The sequence below is a fragment of the Tachypleus tridentatus genome, chromosome 10 (genome assembly GCF_004210375.1).
Source record: "Tachypleus tridentatus isolate NWPU-2018 chromosome 10, ASM421037v1, whole genome shotgun sequence".
In the NCBI taxonomy this organism is placed as follows: domain Eukaryota; kingdom Metazoa; phylum Arthropoda; class Merostomata; order Xiphosura; family Limulidae; genus Tachypleus; species Tachypleus tridentatus.
In genome coordinates, this window is record NC_134834.1 from 52,682,511 (window position 1) to 52,706,999 (window position 24,489).

General features: G+C 30.9%; 1 protein-coding gene across 1 annotated transcript in view; it reads left to right on the forward strand.

The window, feature by feature from the left end:
• Positions 1 to 24,489, forward strand: part of LOC143229282 (suppressor of lurcher protein 1-like) — a 113,093-nt gene that overhangs the window by 82,829 nt on the left and 5,775 nt on the right. The window contains exons 6-12 of the mRNA XM_076461406.1: positions 818 to 1,044; positions 2,646 to 2,690; positions 8,160 to 8,352; positions 10,572 to 10,762; positions 16,674 to 16,712; positions 19,937 to 20,105; positions 21,775 to 21,974. Coding sequence (XP_076317521.1) covers positions 818 to 1,044; positions 2,646 to 2,690; positions 8,160 to 8,352; positions 10,572 to 10,762; positions 16,674 to 16,712; positions 19,937 to 20,105; positions 21,775 to 21,974 — 1,064 coding nt within the window. The remainder of the gene's footprint in view (positions 1 to 817; positions 1,045 to 2,645; positions 2,691 to 8,159; positions 8,353 to 10,571; positions 10,763 to 16,673; positions 16,713 to 19,936; positions 20,106 to 21,774; positions 21,975 to 24,489) is intronic.

Below are 24,489 nucleotides of genomic sequence, written 5' to 3' on the forward strand. Positions count from 1 at the left end.
CACAAAATGTTCTGAAGAGACTTTCAACAAACTTAAAAGCCTACTGAATTTCTTTAGAGAAATTCCATTATCAGCACTTGGCGAAAGCAAGTGTTTGAGAAAAAACGTTTTTTCGATAACACTACAACAACTCATTTTGAACACTTCTTCAGTATTTTTATATATGTGTGTGTGTTTTTTAAAGAAATGTTACTAATAATCACGGCCCGGCATGGCCTAGCGCGTAAGGCGTGCGACTCGTAATCCGAGGGTCGCGGGTTCGCGCCCGCGTCGCGCTAAACATGCTTGCCCTCCCAGCCGTGGGGGTGTATAATGTCACGGTCAATCCCACTATTCGTTGGTAAAAGAGTAGCCCAAGAGTTGGCGGTGGGTGGTGATGACTAGCTGCCTTCCCTCTAGTCTTACACTGCTAAATTAGGGACGGCTAGCACAGATAGCCCTCGAGTAGCTTTGTGCGAAATTCCAAAAAAAACAAAACAAACAAACAATACTAATAATCAATAATTATAATGTAAGTAAACTAGTCCAGTTTTCAACAAAATTGATATTTCCTTAGCGAGACGTAATTGTAGATTGCAATACCCCGCAGCTAATCTAAAGGATAAACTCTGTGTATATTTCCGAATTTTTAGTATTCTTCAACCCACGATAGTATATTGTTACAGTTGGTGAATCCCATAGAGAACTCCTGCACAGAGTAGATGTCGTAGCTCAGTTCTCACAGTTTACTATTTTCATTAGACTGTAGTTAAACACGTTTACTTAGACGGATCCTTTAAAAAAAAAATATATGTTTAATTTTTATATTATTTTTCAGTTGCCTAGGCAGCGCAGACAAAATCAGCGTTCACGACGGGAAGGATGCCCGGAGCCCTGTGATTGGAGAACTCTGCAACCATCAAAATTATGTGGAATTTGTCTCCACTGGTCCAGATCTGTATGTCGAGTTTAAAAGCCAGACACAATTTTCTGGCCAAGGATTTAAAGCTGTTTTTCAATTTTACGAAGAAAACTTTAATTTAGAATCAAATATCCCATCAACAGGTAAAAACAAGATCTCAAACTTTTTTAACCTCTTTTTCATTATATTATTCCTAATCTGGCTTCACTCGCTCATCAACTGAATCATCATAGACGAAATCTTTATCGTGTTCAAAGAAACTAAAAGTTATATGAACCTATTCCCCTTTTTTCACATAGGAATCTCTGGGCTTTCGTGTTGACTTCCAAAACGAGTGTTTCTTATATATGAAGCTTTTATCATTCTCGCTAATCAAGAAAATAGAACGAAACTGAAACCCACAAGATGTATCTCTTTCGCTAGCTTTCTCGTTTCTGACAGTTTATTTTAAATAGATCATCTTATACAAGTAATTCTACTAAAACATGTATCGATAAAAAACATCGCTGGCTCTTTATTACGATACAAAAAGTATACAATGAGTTCATCGGGTTCACTTATTCCGCCTCAGTAAAATAATATATACATGTAGAAGATATCATTTATGAATCTTCTTCTTTAGAAAGTGTAATTATGGTTTAGCTTGGTGTAGTTACCCTTGTATCATTCTATATGCTTTGAACCTTACAAGTACCAGAATTACAAGATAGCCATATTCAAAAAATAAAGTTATTTCAATAGCTGTTCTCTGAGAATATGCATACTAAATTTGTTTTAAAATGTGGGATTCTAATAACAATTTTACAGCACAGTGATGTTAACACATTAACACATTCTACACTTTTCAACACTAAATCCTATTACGTAAATGTACTTTCGTTATCTCAATATCTCCTTTTGTTATGTAGTAACACGAAAGTGTTAGCAACTATTTTAATGTTTTTATTCAGTCACATTACAAAAATAAATACGTTTTCTTTGTCTGTTTTAGAGTCATCTTTAGATTGAGTCGTAAGTCACGTTAATAGCACTATTAATTTTAGAAATTTGACTAACTTGGAAACTGTCATTCAAGTATAATAAGTTCTAAATGCTTATCGATTACTTAGAAACGATTTAACGACGAGATATTAACATAAAACAACTCTCTAAATATAGTGGTTATGTCAAAAGAATTTTATCAACTATTTAGTTCTTTATAACTACCTTCGCCCTCTGATTATTCTCTTTAATTTTTTTTTCAACTGAATAGTTTCAGTAAAACACTCACCAAGGAAAATAAAAAGGGAACACGAAGGTAAAAAGACAGAAATAATTAACTTATAATACTCCTATCCTCCAAGTATTTCAGCTGCTACAATACAACTCTAATGCTTCTTCATTTTGTGACGCCATTTTGGATCGAAAGTTAAAAAATTTGTAAGTAGGTCAAATGCATGTATAGTGCTGACATCTAGCGTTGAAATTAGGTATTATTTACAACGAATTAACTCGTCCGTGGAACTGTGTTACCGATCGGCTTGGACGAGTTATTTCGTCTACAGCACTGAACAGGTTAAACTTTTCTTTGTTTTCGATTTTTCTGTTTGTTTATTGATTTATTGGGAAGCTAACTGCAAGAATAACCCACCAATAAAAACACTGTAATGTGAAAGAACAGAAAAGAGTATTTCATAAAATAATAAGTTAGAATCATAAATATGTGTGGAAATATTCAAATAGGAAATCCTTTTATTTTTCACAGAACCACAGAACAATGGACTAACGTTACCAATCTCTGGAGAGTCACGTAAGTTGACAAAATAATTCTGTTTTGTTTTCATTCTGAATGCACATAATTTATAATATGCGACTGTCTTAGCTTATCTTTGTCATTTTATTGATAAGATGACCATAAAATGTGAAACCATATACGTTTTATCTTCTTAAAAATATGGGAAAAACAATTCTACTTAAAGTTTCTAATAGATAAATAAGTATAAAGTCTTTACGATATACATTAGAAGGTAAGTTTTTAAGACAGCATACGCATAAGCCAATTTAATAATGACATATAATTTTAGCAACTATGGAAAAACGCTATTAGCATTTTATGACAAATATTTTTGTAGCGTAATCTGAGACTTAAATGGAATAAAGTCGTGGTCCAAGCTAACTTAAAATATTCCAAGAAAACCAATTATATTATAGGTATTTTTTTACGTTTTATATATAAAAACTATTATTCTCCCTGTTTACTTACCAAATATGTTACTCGATGGGTGATTCAAATATCATGGTTAATGCGTAAAATGCAAACAGCGAGGTATTTTCAACAGTCAGCGTTATTGTAACAATGGATATATACATGAAACCGCCAAACCATTGAGTTTTTTCAAGATTAGCAACTAACATTCAGTAAAGAAATCAATAACAATGTGCAGAAGTTTATTTCTAAGGTAATTTTTATAGTGGAGCTTTAAACCCGCCCTTCTCTTTACGTATAAATAAAATCCAATGGGTTTTATTATATATAAAAAAGGATCTCAAACCTTTCCACTCGATTAGACCTTATATATATTGTTCTCTTACATGAAATCTGAGTTCTGTCCTTCTTTTTATGTATAAATAAGACCCAATAGATTTTATTATACATATAAAAAAATCTCAAATTTCTCCTTTTGAGTAGACCTTTTATATGCTGTCCTCTCACATGAAATCTGAATTCTGAAATTATGTGATTATCCCTGCCTAAGGAACTAATAAATATATATTCTCACACACATACATTATATTCATTTATTAGTCAACAACAAAGTACACACACATATATGTATATATATATATAAAATCAGGGAACATACAATAATTTCTGGAGAGAAGATTTTTGAGCAATATTCGAAATATCTTGTCTATTTCTTTTTTTTTTTCTCAAATATAATAGAAATTCACATTAATAATTCCTTTATGACAAACAAACTGCTGAGCTTTAAGCTAAGCTAAAGTAGGGTTATTAATACTACAAAATCGTTAAAATGTCTTTACAGATATTGAGTAAAATGTGATTTTTCACACTTTTTTCACTCAGTTGTCATTACATTTGCAGACTTTAATTCCATAGAAATCGTAGCACAAGAAAACCAAAACCAAAATGTTGACATTAATCTAATTCCAATGTTGAAAATATTAAACAATGATCTTGTTAAAAAATTTAAAATTAAGAACTATTCAACATAAGTAACTGTTTAATATTTATTATACCTAATCTCATTTTGTCTAATGCCACTGTAAGATTCCATGATATTAATATTCAATATTTGTTTCTTTAAACATACACAGAAAGTTTTCTTCTTATAGATCCAATACCACATCAGTGTTTCACGTTAATTCTATTCATTAGTAACACTATGAGACTGACAGAAGTTTAGTTAACAGTGATGCGATTTTATATAAAAGTTTCGTGTAGGGAAACATAATTATTGATGCCTTTTGAAAGGCTATGTTACAGGAAACTCTGTATGAGTGATAATATCTGAAGGCTATGCTACAGCAAGATTTCTAAACTCATGAGTCTTGGCCCAAAACTGGGTCATCCGAATGTGTGAACATTCCTTAAAAACTCGTAATAATTTATGCAATATGTTAATGATTTACTTACTCATTTAGCTAGTTAGATCTTTTTTATAACAAAAACTGTTTACTTACTCGCGACTGGCCATCGGTGTTTGCTAATGGGTCTTGAATATAAAAAAAGCCGAGAATCCATGCAGAAAAGGAAAAGAAAAATGCATTAGAGACTACATCTCCTATTACTATTTTTATTTTTAAAAGGAGCCCGGCATGAACAGTTGGTTAAGGTGCTCGACTCGTAATATGAGGGTTTGAGTTCGGATCCTCGTCATACTAAACATACTTACCTTTTCAGCTCCTGAGACGTTATAAGTCACGGACAGTTCTACTGTTCGTTGGTAAAAGAATAGTCCACAGTAGGCTAGGGGTGGTGATTACTAGCTGCCTTCCCTCTAGTCTTTTACTGCTAAATTAAAGACCGCTAGATCAGGGAACCCTCGTGTAACTTCACGCGAAAATCAAAATCAAACAAACAAACCCTTTATTAGTACAAAGCAAAAGTGGGGCAAAGTTGGATAAAATGTTTCTTTATCAAGTACAAGTAGCTCTAAAAAACAAATACATTAGCCTGAAACTGTATTTGTTTCTTAACTGTATTTTTATTTTCTTAGTTTTTCAGGATGTTTGAGATGCATCACTTAAACATTGATTTTCCATCTGGTACACTGTTTAATGCTCGTTGTCTCTGATTCAAGATCAACTATGTCCTTCATTGTATTATTTTGGGGATATTTGTAATAATAATATCATTCTACATTGTAGTCAAACAATCTTAATTGTATGGAAATTTTAAGCATAGAGTGTTTCAAAATCGTTATCACATAACGCATATATAAGACACACCGCGTGAAAACGTTTTCCTGTTGTTGTATTTTTTGTTATTGACAAATAAAGCTGTATCGCCACATTATTCTCTAAGATGTCCCTTAATCACATTCGATAGAGTACACGCTTAACATGACAAAGTAAAATAAAACTACTTATGGTTCATTCAGAGAATTTTTCACTATATCATAACTTTGTTCAATTTAGTGTTTGTTTCGTTATTTATAATGAATTTACGCTAATATACAGATAGTAGTAAACGTATTTTGATCGACCTAAGGAACTGTCTTATATTTATTTATGTAGTGAGAGTAACGTATGAACTAGCATTAAATGTATTTGTTTAAATCGATGTAATGATATGTGCGTTTCACGTTTTTTTTTCGTTTAGTCTAAAGTAACAAAATTAAAATTGCATGTTATCATTTGGATCAATCTAATGAAGTGTTTTCTGTCTTTTTATATGGATAAAGCTAGCAATAAATATAGTTATGTGATTCGTTTCTTCAATTTTCTTAATGTTAATAAACAGGTAATAAAAACTATTCGGTCGACCTGGTGAGCCGTGTTCCACGCTTTATATAAGTTAAATTATAATACGTAATAATCATGTTTTATTATGCCAATATCAAATATTTTTAACAAAATCTGTTATATCACTCCTTGTATGTACCAAAATGTTTATAGTTTTTGTGTGTCTATTAACTGTTACAGCTTAAAATTGCATCATTTATTATATTCTACACAATGTTATTGGTATGTTATTGATGTGTCTCTGTTTAAAAATCAGTTACAGTGCCTTCAAAAAATATTCCCCCTACCAATAATGTAATATTTAGATGAAATAAAAGTAATGTAAACAGCTTTTAATAAACTTGTTTTCTTTCGAAACTATTGGTCAATCTTAATATTGTTGTGTGAAGGAAGTTGAATATCAGCAAAACCTGCAAATAAAACATATAGTTTGAAACTTGATGATTGCATAAGTATTCAACCAACTAAGTCAGTACTTGGTGGAAGTACAGTTACTGCTGTGAGCCTTTTTGGATAGATCCCTACTAATTGTGCACAATGGAATTATAATATGTTTGCCCATTCTTCTCAGCAAAAATTGCTCCAGTTCTGACAAATCCGTTAGGAACTGTTGATGAAATGTAATTTTCTGATCTCACCATAAATTTGCCATTGGATTCAAGTCAGGATTTTGACTGGGTCACTCCAGAACAGTTACTTTTTTCTTTTGAAAGCACTTGAGTGTAGCTATGGTTTTGTTCTTTGGGCCATTGTTCTGCTAAAATCTGAATTTTCGACCCAATTATGAATTTCAGTTGATTGAACCAGATTTTCTTCTAGATCTCGCCTATATTTTTTACCATCCATTTTCTCCTCAGTCCTGACAACCTTCCCAGGCCCTGATTATGAGAAGCATCCTCATAACATGATGCTGCCACCCCTATGCTTGACAGTTGGAATGGTGTTGACTGAGTGATGTGCTGTGTTGGGCTTTCGCAGAGGTAACCCTTTGAGTATAGACAAAAAACAAGGGTTTAACTATTAACTGTAGGAAAACATAATGTATGGAAATTACAGAGAATATCGCTCTTGTATGCGTTATCAAACAGACGTGTATTTTCTTATAGCAAAGCCACATTGAACTATCTCTTGAGTCCACCGAGGGGAATTGAACCCCTGATTTTAGTGTTGTAAATCCTCGGGGACATCAAAAAAATAAGGAAAAGATAAGACAGGTCAATAAATGTAATTACCCAGGAAGCTGGACAACATCAGATTATAAATGTGATTACGAAATTAAACTGAGAATAGAGATAGCAAAATGAAAACGGTACTAGCAAGTATTAAACTTTCTAAGGGGATGAAGTTAAAAGTTTTGGATTGTTATGTTATACCAATTCTTAACTATGCATCAGAATGTTGGACATGTATAGAAAAGAGAATTGAAGAAATTGAGTTGTGGTTGTTAAAACACATCTTGAAAATATGTTGGTCAAGTCATACTTTAAATAAAGATATTTTGTCCAGAGGAGGTTGAAAGAGACAGTTGGAATTAATGAGATAGGTTATGAAGAAAGAAAGAATTGAAAGTCTGATCGTAACTAGAAAGATTGATGAAAGAAGAGACCGTGGAAATTTATGACTGACAAATGTTAATAGTCTATCTAAATGGATGAATGTATCGACAATGAAGTTCTTTGTACCTCATCAAGAAGATATCTGTGAATGTCCATGGTCACCAATGTTCTGTTTGGATATGGTACTTAAAGAGAGTTGTGGAAGACCACGGTCACAGATGTCCTGTTTGGATATTGCACATAAAGATATCTGTGAAAAAACTTTGTCACCAATGTCCTGTTTGGATATAATACATAAAAAATATGTAGAAAACTGTGGTCACCAAGTCCTGTTTGGATACGGTATAAAGAAAGAGAAATACAGAGACCTCTAAAATATATGTTGACATATAGTTGCATACATATATCGCTTCTACGTTCGCTGAGAAATAGTTTTATAACATATATAAAAGGTAATAGACATTATATATAAATATATTATTAAAGTATTTGGAAAAACAATTATAAACTGATTTCATCTTCTCCTAGCAATCATTAAAATCGTTAGCTAATTATACAATATTATCACAAGTAAATTTGTTTCAAGTTTCATACCTGTTTGATTTCTACTTATTTCTTTGAAAACATTTACTTATGGACATAGATGCTATTAATATCTAGTTCATGAATTCCTATCATATAACATCTATTTGTTCAATGTAAATGTTCCTTATCTGAGCTATCAGTTTTTACAGGTGTACACTGTGATATGTGGATATCTAGTTCTTTGGAGAAAAATGGGACTTTCACAAGCCCTAATTATCCGGACCCTTATCCCTCAGATGTCCATTGTATTTACCATTTTACCGGCAGAGGGCGAGAGAGAATCCAAGTAATTTTCACGGACTTTGATCTCCTTCAGTCTCTACACAGTAATGTCAATAGAGAGTAAGTAGCAATAATTTCACCAGTATATATATATGTGTATATATATGTGTGTGTGAGTGTGTGTGTAGTTTGTTATTTTAATTCAAAAACAAATTAAACAAAATAACAAATTAAATAATTAGTTATAGGTTTGGATTTGTTGTTTTTAACGCAGTCCTTCCTTGTGATTTTAATATTTAGCTTCATTAAATGTAATTATTTTCACTAATATATATGTATATATACCTATTTTTTCACCATACCTTTTAATAATGAAGTTTGTGTAATACGTTATTGAATTTTGGGAAAAAAAATCCTTTAATACTACTATATATTGAGTTAAATATATTATGTTTCACAATAATGTTTATAAAAGTGACTACTACAATATAACTGGAGAAGAACAGTTATAGTTATCACCCAAGAGTTCTGTATGTTTAGCAAACAGTTTTGATTTTTATTGAGCTATTTTCTTGATTTTATGTTTCATTATAAGCGACTACGTTACTACTGCTGGTTTGATTTTTGTTTTTTAATTTCGCACAAAACTACACGAGGGCTATCTGCGCTAACCGTCTCTAATTTAGCAGTGTAAGACTAGAGAGAAAGCTGCTAGTCATCACCACCCACAGCCAACTCTTGGGCTGCTCATTTACCAATAAATAATGACCATCACTTATCCGCCCCTACGGCTGAAAGAGCGAGCATGTTTGGTATGATGGGGATTCGAACCCGCGATCCTCAGATTACGAGTCGAGCGCCTTAACCACCTGGCCATGCCGAACCTTTACTACTGGTTAAAGACGATTAATGGCAGTTTATAGACGCGGGCAATACAATCTAAGACTGTACACTCATGATTGTCCTTCATGTTCTATTTATTTGTTATACACATAACGCTTGCTAAGAGAAACTGAACGTATTATGCGATTTATCTTTCTCATTGCAAATACATAGAATAAATTTTGCCATTTCGCACGTCATAGTTTTATAGTCTATTTTATATTTTGTTTTTTTTTTTACGTAGGTAATCAGTTGTTAAGAAATAATCTAATATAAGACGGCATGGAATAACCAGGTGGCTAGAGGTCCTCGACTTGCACTCTACGAGTTGTGGGTCCAAATTTCCGTTCCACCAAACATACTCACCCTTTCAACCATAAGGGAGTTATAATGTTACGGTAAATTCTACTATTCGTTGGTAAAAGAGTAGTTTAAAAGTTGGCGGTAGGTGATGTTGACTAGTTTCCTTCTCTCTTACCTGTCACATCTAAATTAGGGATTGTTAGTGCATATTGCCCTCGTGCAGCTTTGCGCGATCTTCCGGACATACTAAACCATCGAATATAGAAAGTAAGGTGCTGTTGTGTTACACTTTATTTTTTTATATATCAGGAGTAACATAAGTACACCACAGAGTACTGTGATATAAATGTAATGTTTCTTCCACACCATTCGATTCTACATTTACTATGGTAACAGTGATTTCCATTATTAGTTTAAATAAACGAGCTCATGCTACAACATATAACTTGCATGTATTGATTTGACAATTAAAACATCCTTGAAGCTTCGGCTTTAATTAAATGTAAATACTCTTAGTGGAAATCATGTTTGTATGAGAACAATCAATGTTAACACGAATGGCAAACGAAAAATATATCTTTGGTTAAACCTACAAGCATCTGATACTAAGATGTAAACCATGTATATTTTGAAATCAAAATCCACAATTTTTATGTCGAACGTTTCGCATGTACATACCAAAAATAAAATACACTCATACACAAGGAATACTGAAAAAGGATTTTATATCTATCAGTACAATTATATTCTATGAGACTATCAAATAAGTTTTGAAATAAAATAATTCTTAAACACATTTAACATTTCAATAATTTCGTCCTCAAAGAATCTACATTGACTTTCTTTGACACTTAACTCAAACAGAAGGTAAATAATCAACATCAAATAAGGCGTAAAAATAACAAACCAATAAATATTAGAACAATATTTAAGGATATATTTTATTTAGATCTTATGGGAGTATGTTAATTTTAACAGAAAACAATGTTGTTTTATGTTAACCAATAAACAGACCCGTAGCAATAGAACTCCTGGTGGTGAAGTTTTAGATTTCATAAATATTATTAAAAATAAATTTTAAAACAAACGTATTAAGAAATTAAATAAACTGCTGTATTAAATTACGTTTGATGTATATTGAAATTCCTTTGCAGCTGCGAAGGAACCGATGTGATTGAAATTTTTATCAAGATTAATGGCAAAAAAGAAAAAATTAGAAGTTTCTGTGGGAAAGCTCTTCCGCCCCAGCTCATGTCCAATGGACCTACGATGACCATTGAATTTCGTTCTAATAACACTTTACCTACTACTAGAGGATTTCAAGCTCTTTATAAATTCGTTAACGGTAGGTAAAATATTAAGTTAGAAAAATTAAAACATTCGCAACAATTACATCCGTTTCAAAATGCTCAAGTAAAAATTATAAATATTTAAATTATAATCTCACATTTAAGTAATAGACTATTTTTTTACAGAAAATATTTAACTTATTTGAAAGCCAGGGTTTATAGTTGCTGTTTCAATATTGTTAAGTCGATGCACATACAGTTTGTCACTAAGGGCCAGTTTTATCACTTATAAAAATAACTATAAAAAGTTCTATGTAGCTGAAATTTTAAACTCCATACGAAAGAAATATCTACTTTCTGCTTCATATATATTTTTATTGTCTGCCTGAATATATTATTGAAATAAAAATCTAAAACGTTCTCACATAAAATAAAAAAAATATTCATACGTCATTGTAGTACATTTTTGTTTTGTTTTGCAATTATTTCTTGGATGTAATTGTAAAGTAACTAATATAAATTATTTAGGGTAATTGTGAAGCAAGATAAAATAATAAATTCACGTAATATTAAAAGTTAGGTAAAAATAAGGAAATGATCCAGTTAAAAATAAACATTCAATGTGCATAAATAGGAAAAAAGCAATATCAGTGTATAATACAGAGTGTAAAGTGTATTTTATAGGAGCAATTTAGATTTGTAATGTAAGATTGACCTTGTCGTCCTCCATGGACTTTTCTATTATAACGGAAACTGCAATATTCGACCTTAATGGCTGTTAGGCTGAGCGCGATTGTTGATGAAGGAAGTAATTCGAAAGACAACACATATCGAGGATATCGTTCTTTTAAAGTGCAATTGACCTTATTAAATGTTCAAGTGTTTGCTATATCTCGAGATATCATAGTAAATGAAAAATGTTAGTCTATTTGTGAAATCACTAAATATTTTTGTTAAATGCTTCCACACAGCACCAAAACGGACCATTCACAAAATCTAGGTACTTACAAGTTAGCTAATGAAATACACAACAATAAAATCCTTTAAGTTTCGCTCTTTCATTTGAAGCCTTGCAGCTCAGACGTTGATCCTATATTATGATATTAGTTCCTTTTGGGGTACTTTGTTCATAACATTAAAAATAATGTACTTCGTGTAACACTGCCATATAATCACATCAAATCCAGCCTGATGTCAAAGGTTATAAATTCTATACCTTACATATGTGTAGAAACACGCATACTCAGAAGGATATAATTATATATATTTCTTCCCTTCCTAGGCTGAGAAAAGAAAAAAAAAGCTCTTTTATATTTCTGCGGTCATGCATTACTCGCCAATTCTAGAAAAGTGGTAGTTGTACATTGTGGGGATCACACTAGTAAATCACAGAATTTTGTTGAATCTTATCATCACATATATATATATCATGTCTCAACTAACATAAACAAAATATATGATAAGAACACTGCTTTTAGAAACGTCCTCATACTCGGTAAAAAAAGAAATATTGCAGAGTGGGAGAAGATATTTGATAGTGAGAGGTTTCCAACATACATGATGCTGGTTTTTGTTCATTGTTAGTAAGTTTTTTGTGTTTCTTAAAACGTCTCCTGACTAAAGACTTTTCTTTAAAAAATAAAATACTGAATGTTTACAAGTCTTTATTCTTATTTGCGCAATATTCGTTTCTTTTTTTCTTTTCAAAATAAATATCTACCGTTGAGTAGATATTTAATACACATAAATGTATGGACATTTATTACACACTAAAATCTACTGTTTGATATATTGCAATGGAGAGAGCACAGATAGCCAAATGTGTAGCTTTGATCGTAAAAAACAAAGATTATTTGAACTAAATAATGCTAGAAATATTTTTTACTGTTTTTTAAAATAATATAATTGAAATGATAAACAGAAGAGTTAAATAACAACAAAATACAGAATACTGCAGCCAAGAAAAACAGATAAACATTAAAACAATTTTACTGGGAGAAGTAAATAAATAATTTAGGGTTATGGTACAAACTGTTTGCAATCTATGAAAATGTATTCTTAAAAGTAACTTTAATTTATTATACTTAAAAGATATGGCTATTATGTTAAACAAACTATATAAATAATGAACTTTAGTTTTTTTATATATTATCTATAGTGTCGTAAGATAAACACCATTATGTGAAGTGGATTTTTAAGGGTTTTCTCCATTAATCTTTCTTTCTCTGTTTGTCGAAGTTCAACGCTGTAATTAATTCACTTACTTAGATACGATACGCTGTAATATTATTTTTGTAGGAAATTTATATTAGACTATTCATTACATTAGCATTGCCGTTTTCGTGAAGCGATCCTCTTGGAAAAAAGATGTTTAGTTATGTTATAATAGGTTTTTCCTGTATCTCACATTTAATAACATTACTTAGAAGAGATAGTCTATAGGTTCAATAACATTACTTACTTAGAAGAGATATTCTATAGGTTTAATAACATTACTTACTTAGAAGAGTAAGTCTATAGGTTTAATAACATTACTTACCTAGAAGAGTAAGTCTATAGGTTTAATAACATTACTTACCTAGAAGAGATAGTCTCTAGGTTAAAGTAACGAGTTTTTACCTAATTTTACTAATATTATTCTCGTAGTAAAAAGAATGAAATATTTTGAAATATGTTTCACTTATCTTATTATTCATGCCATTGCTTATGTAGAAAATATAATAAAATCTAATTACGTATATTACACTTCTATCTATTACGATTTAAATTTTAGTTGAAACGAGTATACATTTTTTTATTTGAAGCTGTGATGTTGTTAGAATCGTGAATACTAACAGCAAAGAAAAATAACACATTTATATCCATTTGTAAAATAATCTGCTATTTCACCGAAATCTCTTCAATTTAAAAATATTTGTTATCATAAAAATGTAATTATGGAGAATTATTTTATGTTTCATTTATTTAGCTGATATGACAAAATGGTCCATAAAAAAAACATGTAACATAAAATCATGATTTAAAAATAGTAAAAATAGGTAATAATTTGTAACGGCAAAGAGCTAAAGTAATCTGATTTTTGCGCAATAATTTGATGTTGAAATTATTTTATTTATTTCTTTATTTTCATAAACACAGCTATAATGTTCCACAAATGTAGCTTTTACATTCTCATCTGAAATTTATCATCTCTCTGACTCTAACGAGTAAACTCTTAAGAATTGCTCCTCGGTGGCTCAGCGTTAAGCATGACTGCTTACAACTCTAAAAATGGGATTTTAATATACATGGCGTGCAAATATTACATAAAATTATGCTTAACAACAAACAAACAAATGTGAGAAAATAGTGTTATGGAAGTCCAAAAAGTTGCATGTTACATTTAACCATGTAGTTTAATATATGAAATGAATTAGATGTGAAAGTAGTTTAGGAACCAAAGCTATGAAATACCTACAACATAATATGTATATATATATTTAGTAGAAACTTGGACACTTTTATTAAACTGGATTATTTAGTTATCTAATTAACTTTCAATTCGGGTTTCCATCCCTATAATTCTTCTGGAACAACAAAAACTTTTACTCCTTAAGCTTTATTATTATTATTTCTTGTTAGAAAGAACGAGTAGTCACTTATTGCCCTGAGAGTCTGATAGTTTCAAGACATTGAACAGATGTATATAAAACAATTAAAAGGAGCAGTTCTTCAGTTCAAACTAGAAGATTATAGAGAAAACCATGAAACTGGAGCGATTCCACTATGATCTCCAGTATAAAAAGACACTAGACAAAACGTCTCTAGGTTTTCTCCATTTCATTTTCTCCAAATGTTATCCATTGTAAATTCTTTACGACTTAAGTAACGTGCAAACAAACATGACATGTTTTGTGAAGATCCCTTATACATTGGAAAAAATTATTTCGAAAACATATAATTTTGATTTTAATTTATGGTTTTGCTTCAAGTTTACGGCTTGACTCTATTTGATTTATATATGTATAACAAAATACACAAGAAATTGTTATAACCAGGCAGTTATTAAAAGACTCCATATTTTCGTCTTACGTCGAAATCTTCAAATCTTTAGTAATGGGCCTGATTACAGGCATCAATTTACAGCCTTAATCCAGTTATGCTTGTGGAAATCGATTTTATCGGTCTCTATTAGGAACAGAAAAATCCAAATATTGTTATTTTAGAAAAAGCTTGAGATTGTTCATTATGATTTTTTATTATGCTCTAAGGCTTTATAATTCTCTTGATAAGCTTTATTATACGACCAGCCTAACGCTGTTACACATATAACACTCAGACGTTTTACATATCGACAATATAATATCGATATATTTCAAAGCTGTGGAATTGCAGAAAAATACAGCGAATTATAATGCGACTCTGTTTTACTAGATGTAACGCATTTATTAAAAAAATATAATGGAAAGTAATTTCAAAAAGGCCACTAAGGTATTAAAGTGTACAATCTTCGTAGGTACTAAAGATACAATTATTGTGAGTAACATCTGCAAGTCTTGAAACAGGCATAAAATTCTGATTATAAAAATAAATAGTTTTCAAACTTTACTCTTGTTATTCAGATCAATAAAATAAGAAACGATCTTCCACAAACGCATAAACATTTTATTTCAAAGCCAAGATGACTACACAAGCTTATAGAAGCCAATAAAATGTGTTGTATTTTATATTTAAAATAGCAAATAAAGCACCAATACATTGTTGAGATATACAGTACCATTCTGCAAAGCTTCATGTTTAAATTATGAATTAAAGCACCAAAACATTGCTGAGACGTACATTATCGCTCTGCAAGACTGCAAGTTTAAATTGGCAATTAGAGCACCAAAACATTGCTGAGACGTACATTATCGCTCTGCAAGAATGCATCTTTAAATTAGCAATTAGAGCAACAACACATTACTGAGACATACAGTATCATTCTACAAGACCATAAGATAATATTGACCGAAACTCAGGCAACAACTTAGTGGAATACTTGTTGTTGTTTTTCATTTTAGACCGTTATCAACAATTATCTTGTTATTTACCAAACCATGGTATGTTAAATGTTTTTGTTTTAGCCAAAGTTACAAAATAAGTACCCCCACTGTGACCCCAAAGAAAAATTGAACCACGGATTTTACCGTAAACTTACACTAGCCCTCCGATGGACCGTCATGTTGAAACCTGTAGTGATGTTACAGAATACTTTCTTCTTTCATTTTCATTCAGCCACTGTTCATTGAATAGACATTACAGAGCACTGCCATAAAGCAGCGAAACTAACGAAAACACTTCTTCGGATGTGTCACTCATCTCAAATAAAATAACTATCATTTGTATCACGCCGCAGATAATGACAGAACTAATTAGGTAGAGTTTCAGAAGCCCAGCTTCATTTAATAAGAAAAATCTTTAGAAATATGTAATGAAACGAGCCAAAGAATCATGAGTTCCTGTAATTCTTCATCCACCTGTGGTTTAATAGAAACAGGCATGAACCTAATGCAATGTGTGTTATGTTACAACGGTAATGATCGAATATGTGAATTAGATGGTATATAATATATGTGTTAAAAGATGTTATCACTGGCCAAATAAGTAAATTATCAATAATTAATGATATAACGTACATGAAACTCTAATGATTAAAATATCAAAATATACTTAATTGATATATAGTTTCGTGGCTTGGTAATAAATACTCCAACTGTAACGTAGTTTGTTTCATTTACTCCAGTCATACTGACTGATCTTGTTCTATAAAGCAGTATTTTCACAGTAATTAGAATAACCCAAATTCTATCAAAGCAAGAGTTACTTTATAATTATCGCTCTGCTTTTTATAAGTTTTGTATAACTGTTACAAAATAATTTCTTAAGAAATTTAAATATTTAATTGAATATTTCATAATATTCAGTGAATAATTATAAATTTTTTGTCAGATTTCGGAATCAATGTGGGAACTCAAGATCAGCAATTAGGTAAGAGCTTTTCACGTCAACTCACTAATTTAAAATGCTTTACATAATTATATCATAATAATTGGAATGAGATTTAACACTGAAAATTTTCTACACGTAAAGTACTGTTGCAAAGTCTAGGGTTATTATACACTTTTTGTAGCAAATAAGCGTTTAGACCGTGTCAATAAAAATAGTTATTTTCATACTTGTGTACTCAAGGACATCATTAAGGCAACGTATGGATGCTTCACTAGTTGCTGTTATTTATACAAGTAAGCGTTTACTATCATATATGAAATATTAAGGATGGGAAGTTTCACAAAGTTGTTGTTCATTGTAAGTATGGATAATTCTAGTTTCACTAGTTTTACATCGCTAGTAAGTCACCAGTGAATAATAATAATTTAGACTGGCTTATTTTGACAAGTATATTTCAATTTGTTATGAACGTGTACGTTATGGATCATTTTAACGTATCATGGATCAAAACCTAGAGCTCTCTCAATCTCCTTAAAAAGAATGTTTTTGATATATTTTTCATACTTAACCATTATTTAAAATACTTTGTAAGTATGGGAAAAAAGTAACTTATTTAATCCATTAGCAAACAAGTATCTTCAGCATAGGAGGATATAAATTTATTATCAGATGCTAAACATTTAGCTGTCAGTTTAAATAAGATAAACATGTAGAAATTGAGCATTCTTTAGAACCAAAGTAATTCTAAACATAGCAAGTTTTATATACTTTATTGCTAAATATGTTTTTTCATCCTATTAAGATGATAGCTGATTTTATGGAATATGAACTACTCTTTTAAAGGCAGAATCGCCTCATTGTGTTTATGTTCTAATTTTGTAGAAACTTTTAACACGTAAACTTCAAAATAAATCTTCAACGTTTTTCATTTTTAATTTAGAAGGAAATTTTTTTAGTGCTCTCACGATATCACTCCAGTTTTCAGCTTTGCTAGAACCCAAATTAAGTGCGAACATGAGTTTCTTAGAGATGAATTTATTCTCCAATATTTATTAATTAATGTACTACAATTATTTTCATATTCTCTAAATGTAAACCCGTAGGTAAAATGTTAAGTTTATATTTATATATGTGCTACTGATGCTGAAGAAATACAAATATATATGATTGATTCGATAAAATAAAAAGTCGAGTCTTTGAAACTAAAGAACTAATTCTAGACAGAACCACAAGACATTTTTCTTAGTGACAACTGCTTCCCTATTAAAATGTGTTTCATGCACTTTAACCCAATCTGTATTTGCCTACCTATTTCACATGATGAAATGTTTCGGGTTTGGGGAGAAAGAGGCTTTATCTTTTGCGGATTGGTTGGAACAACAAACAAACAACTATACAGTTATGTTTCGTTTTAATAAACAGGATATTCAATAAAACCACGTCTTTGTTCTGAGAACTACCTAATTTAATCCTTCTAACTGAATAAAGGCTGTAGTTAGCGTGCTCTACTCTGAATCCGAGTATTTACGATTCACGTCCCTTTGACACAGAATCTCTCTCTGTAATTAAGGATAATGAGTAGGTTACATGAGCAACAGTCAAATTTAATTAATCGATCAGAATTGCATGAGAGTTAGCGATGGGTACAGCTGACTATTTGCCTTCTAGTTTCTCAGTTCAAAATTAAGGTAACTTTGTGAAATATCTGAAACAAACAAAATAAACCAATGAACTAGAAATTAGTACTACAATCACCGAAAATTAGTTACTAACAGATTAAAGCATCTTCCCAGGTATGCATATCACTCGTTCAAATATTGCTAGATTAAGATTTTCACCTTTTCAAACCACTGATACAAAGTAAAACGTTTTTTTCAGGTGCAACTTTAGTGTATAATTTATTGAAAAATTGCGATTATATTAACTACTTTAGTTAATTTGGATTTACTCAGATAATATAATATCATTGGCATTCGTTGCTTTATTAAATATTCAAACTGCATCAATTACCTCATCCTTTGAAAATGAAACAGCAGAGAAAACATCTTAAATTTTCCTTAAATTCTTATAATGTGTTTTTGTGATTGTATTATTAGTTTCATGATAAAAAAGTTCTATTTATTCTCTGTATTTATTCATAAATATATAGTTCATTGTATATGTACACTCGGAGAACTTTATAACTTTTAACTGTTCTTGAGGGTTAATCATATTTTACAAAAACAACATTCTGTACTTACCCTGAAACAATTTTCTCTACTATTCATTGCACACATTGTGACGACCATGATTATCCAATATTGTCTAATATTGTATTTTCCATCATAATAGTATTATGAAAAAGATGATTAGCTCAATTTTAGACCCTACTTCTCGACGAGTTATCAACAGATTCTTTACTATGCGTTGACATATGATTGTAAAATATGTTTTAAGTGAACAAGTAAAGGAATAGAAATACACCTGTGTGTAGTCGGAAAAAACTGCTCCTTCTTGTATCACATTGTGCATATAAAAGACTTCAAAGTGGACTAAAAACTTGTGAATTTCGGGTGTGTAAGTGTTTGTAAGCTACAAGCTCTTTATCGTATTATTGACGATCCAATGAGATGTATTCAATTTCATCTCGATGGCTTTGTTTGAGTCGGAAGGCTCTCTTTTGTAACTATAGTTTTACTTATTGGATGAAAGCAATGCTGGGAGACGATTTAGTTTCAGAGTCCGTTGCTGTATTGAAAACTCTGATTTCCAATTTTCTCAATTTTTTGGAAAAACATTAAAGACTTCCCTTGTCTCTGAACTTATAATCTTCTTCTTTGAAAAGGGCTATAACATAAGCTTCGAACCAGAAGTCTACCTTTTGTAGTGTTGCACTGTAAAGGTAGCTTTTGTAGTGTTGCACTGTAAAGGTATATAGAATTTGCAGTGAACCAGGTATATAGCTGCTGAACACATCACTTGTGGCAACAGAACTCGAACTGTATTCGTATATGAAAGTGTGTTTTTTTAATAAAATGCGACTAACCTTATTTACTCTTTCGGTGGTGACTGAAATAACTTTGTTTAAAAATATAAATCCTTGGGACTTTGCTTTTTGAGCACAATTTGTTCCTAATTTCGTTACTGATCTAAAGGAATGGAAAATGTTCTGTTGTAGATGGTATTCTAGTGAAAAAACTGGAAAATATTAAGGTGTCTAGATTAGATTAGACAGATAGATAAACGTATTCGAGAAATAACCTGGTTACTTGATTGGTCTGCAGTGTGTGGCTTCCTCTTCAACAGCCACGAGCAAACCAATGGAACATTTTATTCACCAAATCATCCTGGACTGTATCCTCGAAACACAGAGTGTCACTACTTCTTTATAGGAACCAAGTCTGAAAAGGTTCAGGTCACTTTTACTGATTTTGATGTTGAAGGAGTAACACCGTAAGTTTTGTTTTATATTTGACGCATTTATGTATTTTGATAATAGTACAATGACTTTAAAAGTACACGGGTGTTATCTTATAAAGCATATTCCTAACTAAAACTTACATCTATCAAGAAAACCGTCAATCTTTATCTAAATGTCTATTCTATGTTTACACTTCATGGGAAAATGTGGGTATATATATATATATATAAACTAATATTTACGAACGTAGGTATTAAATACCTTTCATTCTAATTTCTGTATTCCAGCTGTCTTGATGGATTATTATAACTTTTAGAGTTTATTTAAGTAACGAGTCATTATATGTGTTTCATGGGTACTTCTCTCATTTGTGCAAGTTACCTAACAGTTAACATTCCGAGTTGCGAAGGACGATGTTCCAGCTCAAATGTCAGTGGACACGATACATATTTTCAGCTCTGCGTGTGTTATAAATTTGTTGCAGTAAATCACGTAGTTAGTTTAAAGCCGGACTAAAGTCTTGTGGTGGCAGACGATTCATTAGAATAATATTTCTTTTCGTCAGTTGTTCAAAACTAGAGACACTACCTACGTGAATCCTAGAAGGTCTCTGACTTAATCGTTTAACATCGTCGTATGATGCCGTTCAGGTTAAAAATACAAATACAAATTATTAAAATAGTCACATATGTTGACCACAGATCTTATGATATTATAAGACTATATAGCTGATTAATTTCAGTCTTTAATATGGTATTATCAAAACTATAAACATGAGATAAAACCACATCCTACTAATTTTGTACGACAACATTAGCGCACCTATACGCTCTTCTGGAAGGAAATGAACATCATGTAATAATATCAGGTTTTGTTATTAGCACTGAATTCTTTAAAACTACGTTCTTTAGGTTGTTTGGCTTTTTACTTTATAAAACTAACAGCCTACTAATTAATTATTAGTGAGACATTAAGGATGAAACATAGTATAACGTAAAATATTAAATAAAAATAAACCATAACATCAATCTCTAACACTTGTGTGACGTATTATTCATCTTATAATTTAAGAAACAGGTATAGTTGACTGTATTTTAATCTAAAGATATTTGCAAAAGTTTCTGAGCTTCCATTCGACGCATTCGACAATCAAATATTTGATTGATGTTAAAAGATATTGTTTACTGATAGTAATTCTTAACCTCTCTATATATTACAACTGAATATTTATTCTATAACTTGAAAGGTTTTATGCTGAATATACTTACTATTTCTTATAACAAAAACCATGATTTTGATTCTGTTTTTTTGCAATAGCCAATATATATATATATATATATAATTTGTTTTAAACAAAAAAAAACAAAATAAAATCTAAAACGCGGCACTAATTAAAAGAATCCGCAGGCCACGGGTTTTAATGTAGGATATAAAATATACCCTAGACTTTTAGTTCAGGCTTCTTTATAACAAATTGTCATTGGTCAGAGATGTATTTGCTGTTCTTAATGCAGTTCTTCCTTTTGATCTTATTCTATTTGAATCTTCAGTATAGTAATATTATACATATATATATATATAAATAAACAGTCAGAGAGAAATAGATAGCAACAGACGTTTTAAACTTTTTTTTTATAATATGTCTAAGTAAATTAATTACAATAATTTAACTGGAATTGCTGGATTGGTTTCACATTCCAGCTGTACTGCGGACACTGCTAGTGATTATCTGGAGTTCTTTAATCAGCCCTCCGAAATCACTAAGCTTCCTCGTCACTGTGGCCTGAAGAAACCTGGAACCATTGAATCTGAAAGGGATTTTTTCCGAGTCACTTTCAGGTCTAACAGCCGTTTTGACGGGACGGGTTTTGAGGCATTTTATCAATTCGTGAACAAGACAAGTAAGTAAACACTCTTACTGATATTGTAATAAAAAGGCAAATAAAATATTAAATTTTATACACCTAGTCCCAAGAAACCACGTTGCATCTGAGCAGGCACCAATATTTAATCTCATTTTATTTTAGAAGACTTAGCAGTTTATTATTTCTTAAAAGAAGAAAAAAAATTAAACGTGTTTTTATATATCATATTTCTTTACTTATTTGATATTTTGTATAAACGTCAAAATATTCAATTCATATTTTTCTCACTTATTTTATTTTATTGCTTAATACCTCGTACAGAGGTTACGATCGTCATGTAAAAACGATTTGTAAATCTTAGCATATTGCCACGTCCAGCAGTTCTCCATCTAGCGACTGTATATTCTGGCAATAGCCTTACAGCGTAATTTACATTACAAGAGGCTCTGCCGTAAGACTGTGATGCACAAAACACACCGCTTCAATTTGTATGCTTTCCATATTTCATCTATTACAAAGACGACAGTTTCTCAGTGTCCCTTTTTAAAGTTTGATCGCATAAAAATCTATAGGCGCAATGTCCAATCATCTCATAGGGAATAGAATGAATACCCGCTCATTCTTCAGGGTTGATGGGACGTGCCTGGAAAGCAACTTGTGTACATGTGACCTGTGTCGATTTTCATACAGAGACCCTTCTCTATTATTTACATAATATGGACTGTTGACGCCAACCGTTGTGCTATTAGATTCTCAACTGCTTAATGTCCTGCAATCGTGATATCACTTGTCATAGGTCTATTTATATATATCTTTGTTGCCCCATGGTAAGTACAAGGTATATTCTGGTCTCTGAAATTATAAATTCTCTATCTAAATACATCTTTAAAATATGAGTGCCTGAATATTTTCCAACAGAAAGGGCTCTAACGTACCCTCCCGTAAATCAATCAGTTTTCAGTGATATTACATTATCTATGCATCAACAAACAATGAAGAAGTGTAATTTTGATAGATTTCTTTTTACCGAGATTTTAAATTGTCTATAGTTGTCACATGACTTGTTGATTTTGAATATTCAAATCAACCTCTATATCATGTTTAGTAATTTCAAGTTTTGTCTCATGACTAAGATATCTCATAGGGTGTAATTCTTAATATCATGGACAAAACTGAATATCTGCTTGCTCTAATAGGTGATTAAAATTTTAAAAAGATAGATTATTCAACTCGGATATGCATGAAAATTATGCACAAATTTTCATAAACATCTGAATTAGCGAAAAAAAACTCTGTGAATATTAATTTGCCTTTGTTATTGTGTATGTCACTCATAATAGTGTAAAAATTACATTTTATCATCTTCATATATCCTATTTGCATCTACTTCACCTCTTATTTCAGATATTTTATTATATCGAATTGAATATTAGAGAAGTTTAATTGTTCACACGGGTATATAGGGTTAAGAATGGTATTGTCTTTTTAGTGAAGAACATTCTAATTAATCTTAGTGACTGTAAGTACCTGAAGGCGTTAATTACATACAATAAATCATGTGAATAACTAACAACATTGTACGCTATCATCTGCTTAGTTATAGATGAAAGATTATCTTGCTAAGAAAATGCACATATTAAATATATTTTCTAATCATCAGAATATTTTGTTGCAAAAACTGTGTTTTTATTCATTCGTCATTTAATAAATTAATTCACAAAGGTAACCTTCTCAGACTGTATCGCAGGAATGTCAAGACAATTAGTTGATATCGTACATTTTACAGCATATCTGGGATAAAGTCAGAGTAAATTTACCGACTATCTTTTGTATCTGTACAATTCAAACATGATGGACTTTGGACGTTATTTGTGCACCAGATTTTATCAAAACAAATTAAGATTACTAAGAGATTTCGTCTCCGTTATTTTCATTGTGTAAAGAAATAAAATAATAAAACAACATTTTAAGGAGTAGTGTGCATTATTCAGAACTGTTAAATTGGAGGAATGATTACAGCGGTAAGTCTAGGAATTTACAACCCTAAAATCAGGGGTTCGATTCCATTCGATGGGCTCAGCAGATAGCCTGATGTGGCTTTGCTATAACAAAACACACACTTTCATTATTTACCAAATGAAAACTAAGCTTCGAAGAATTAGACTGTGTCTAAATATTGCTTTGGTCATGAATTAGCTACAAATATTTGGAATTTTTGATGTATTAAATAAAAAAAATATCGTATCTTAAGTAGATTTTTGTCTATTTACTAACAAGACACTAGACACATTTCATAGGTTTCTAATAATGTTTTAAGATTCTTAGGTTTTGTTTTTCTTTTATAGCCAAAGTACATTAATATAGTTAACTGGTTTCATATACCTTTTCGTCCATGTGAAACCAAACGAAAAAAAAACAAACCAAAAAACAATACAGTTCATTAGAATGAATATCAGCACATACAACAGAATAGTAATTTTGTAAATTATTCGTCTGTATTGAAACAAATGAAAACTAAACTTATCCAGCGCTAAATTGTAGCATAGAAGCC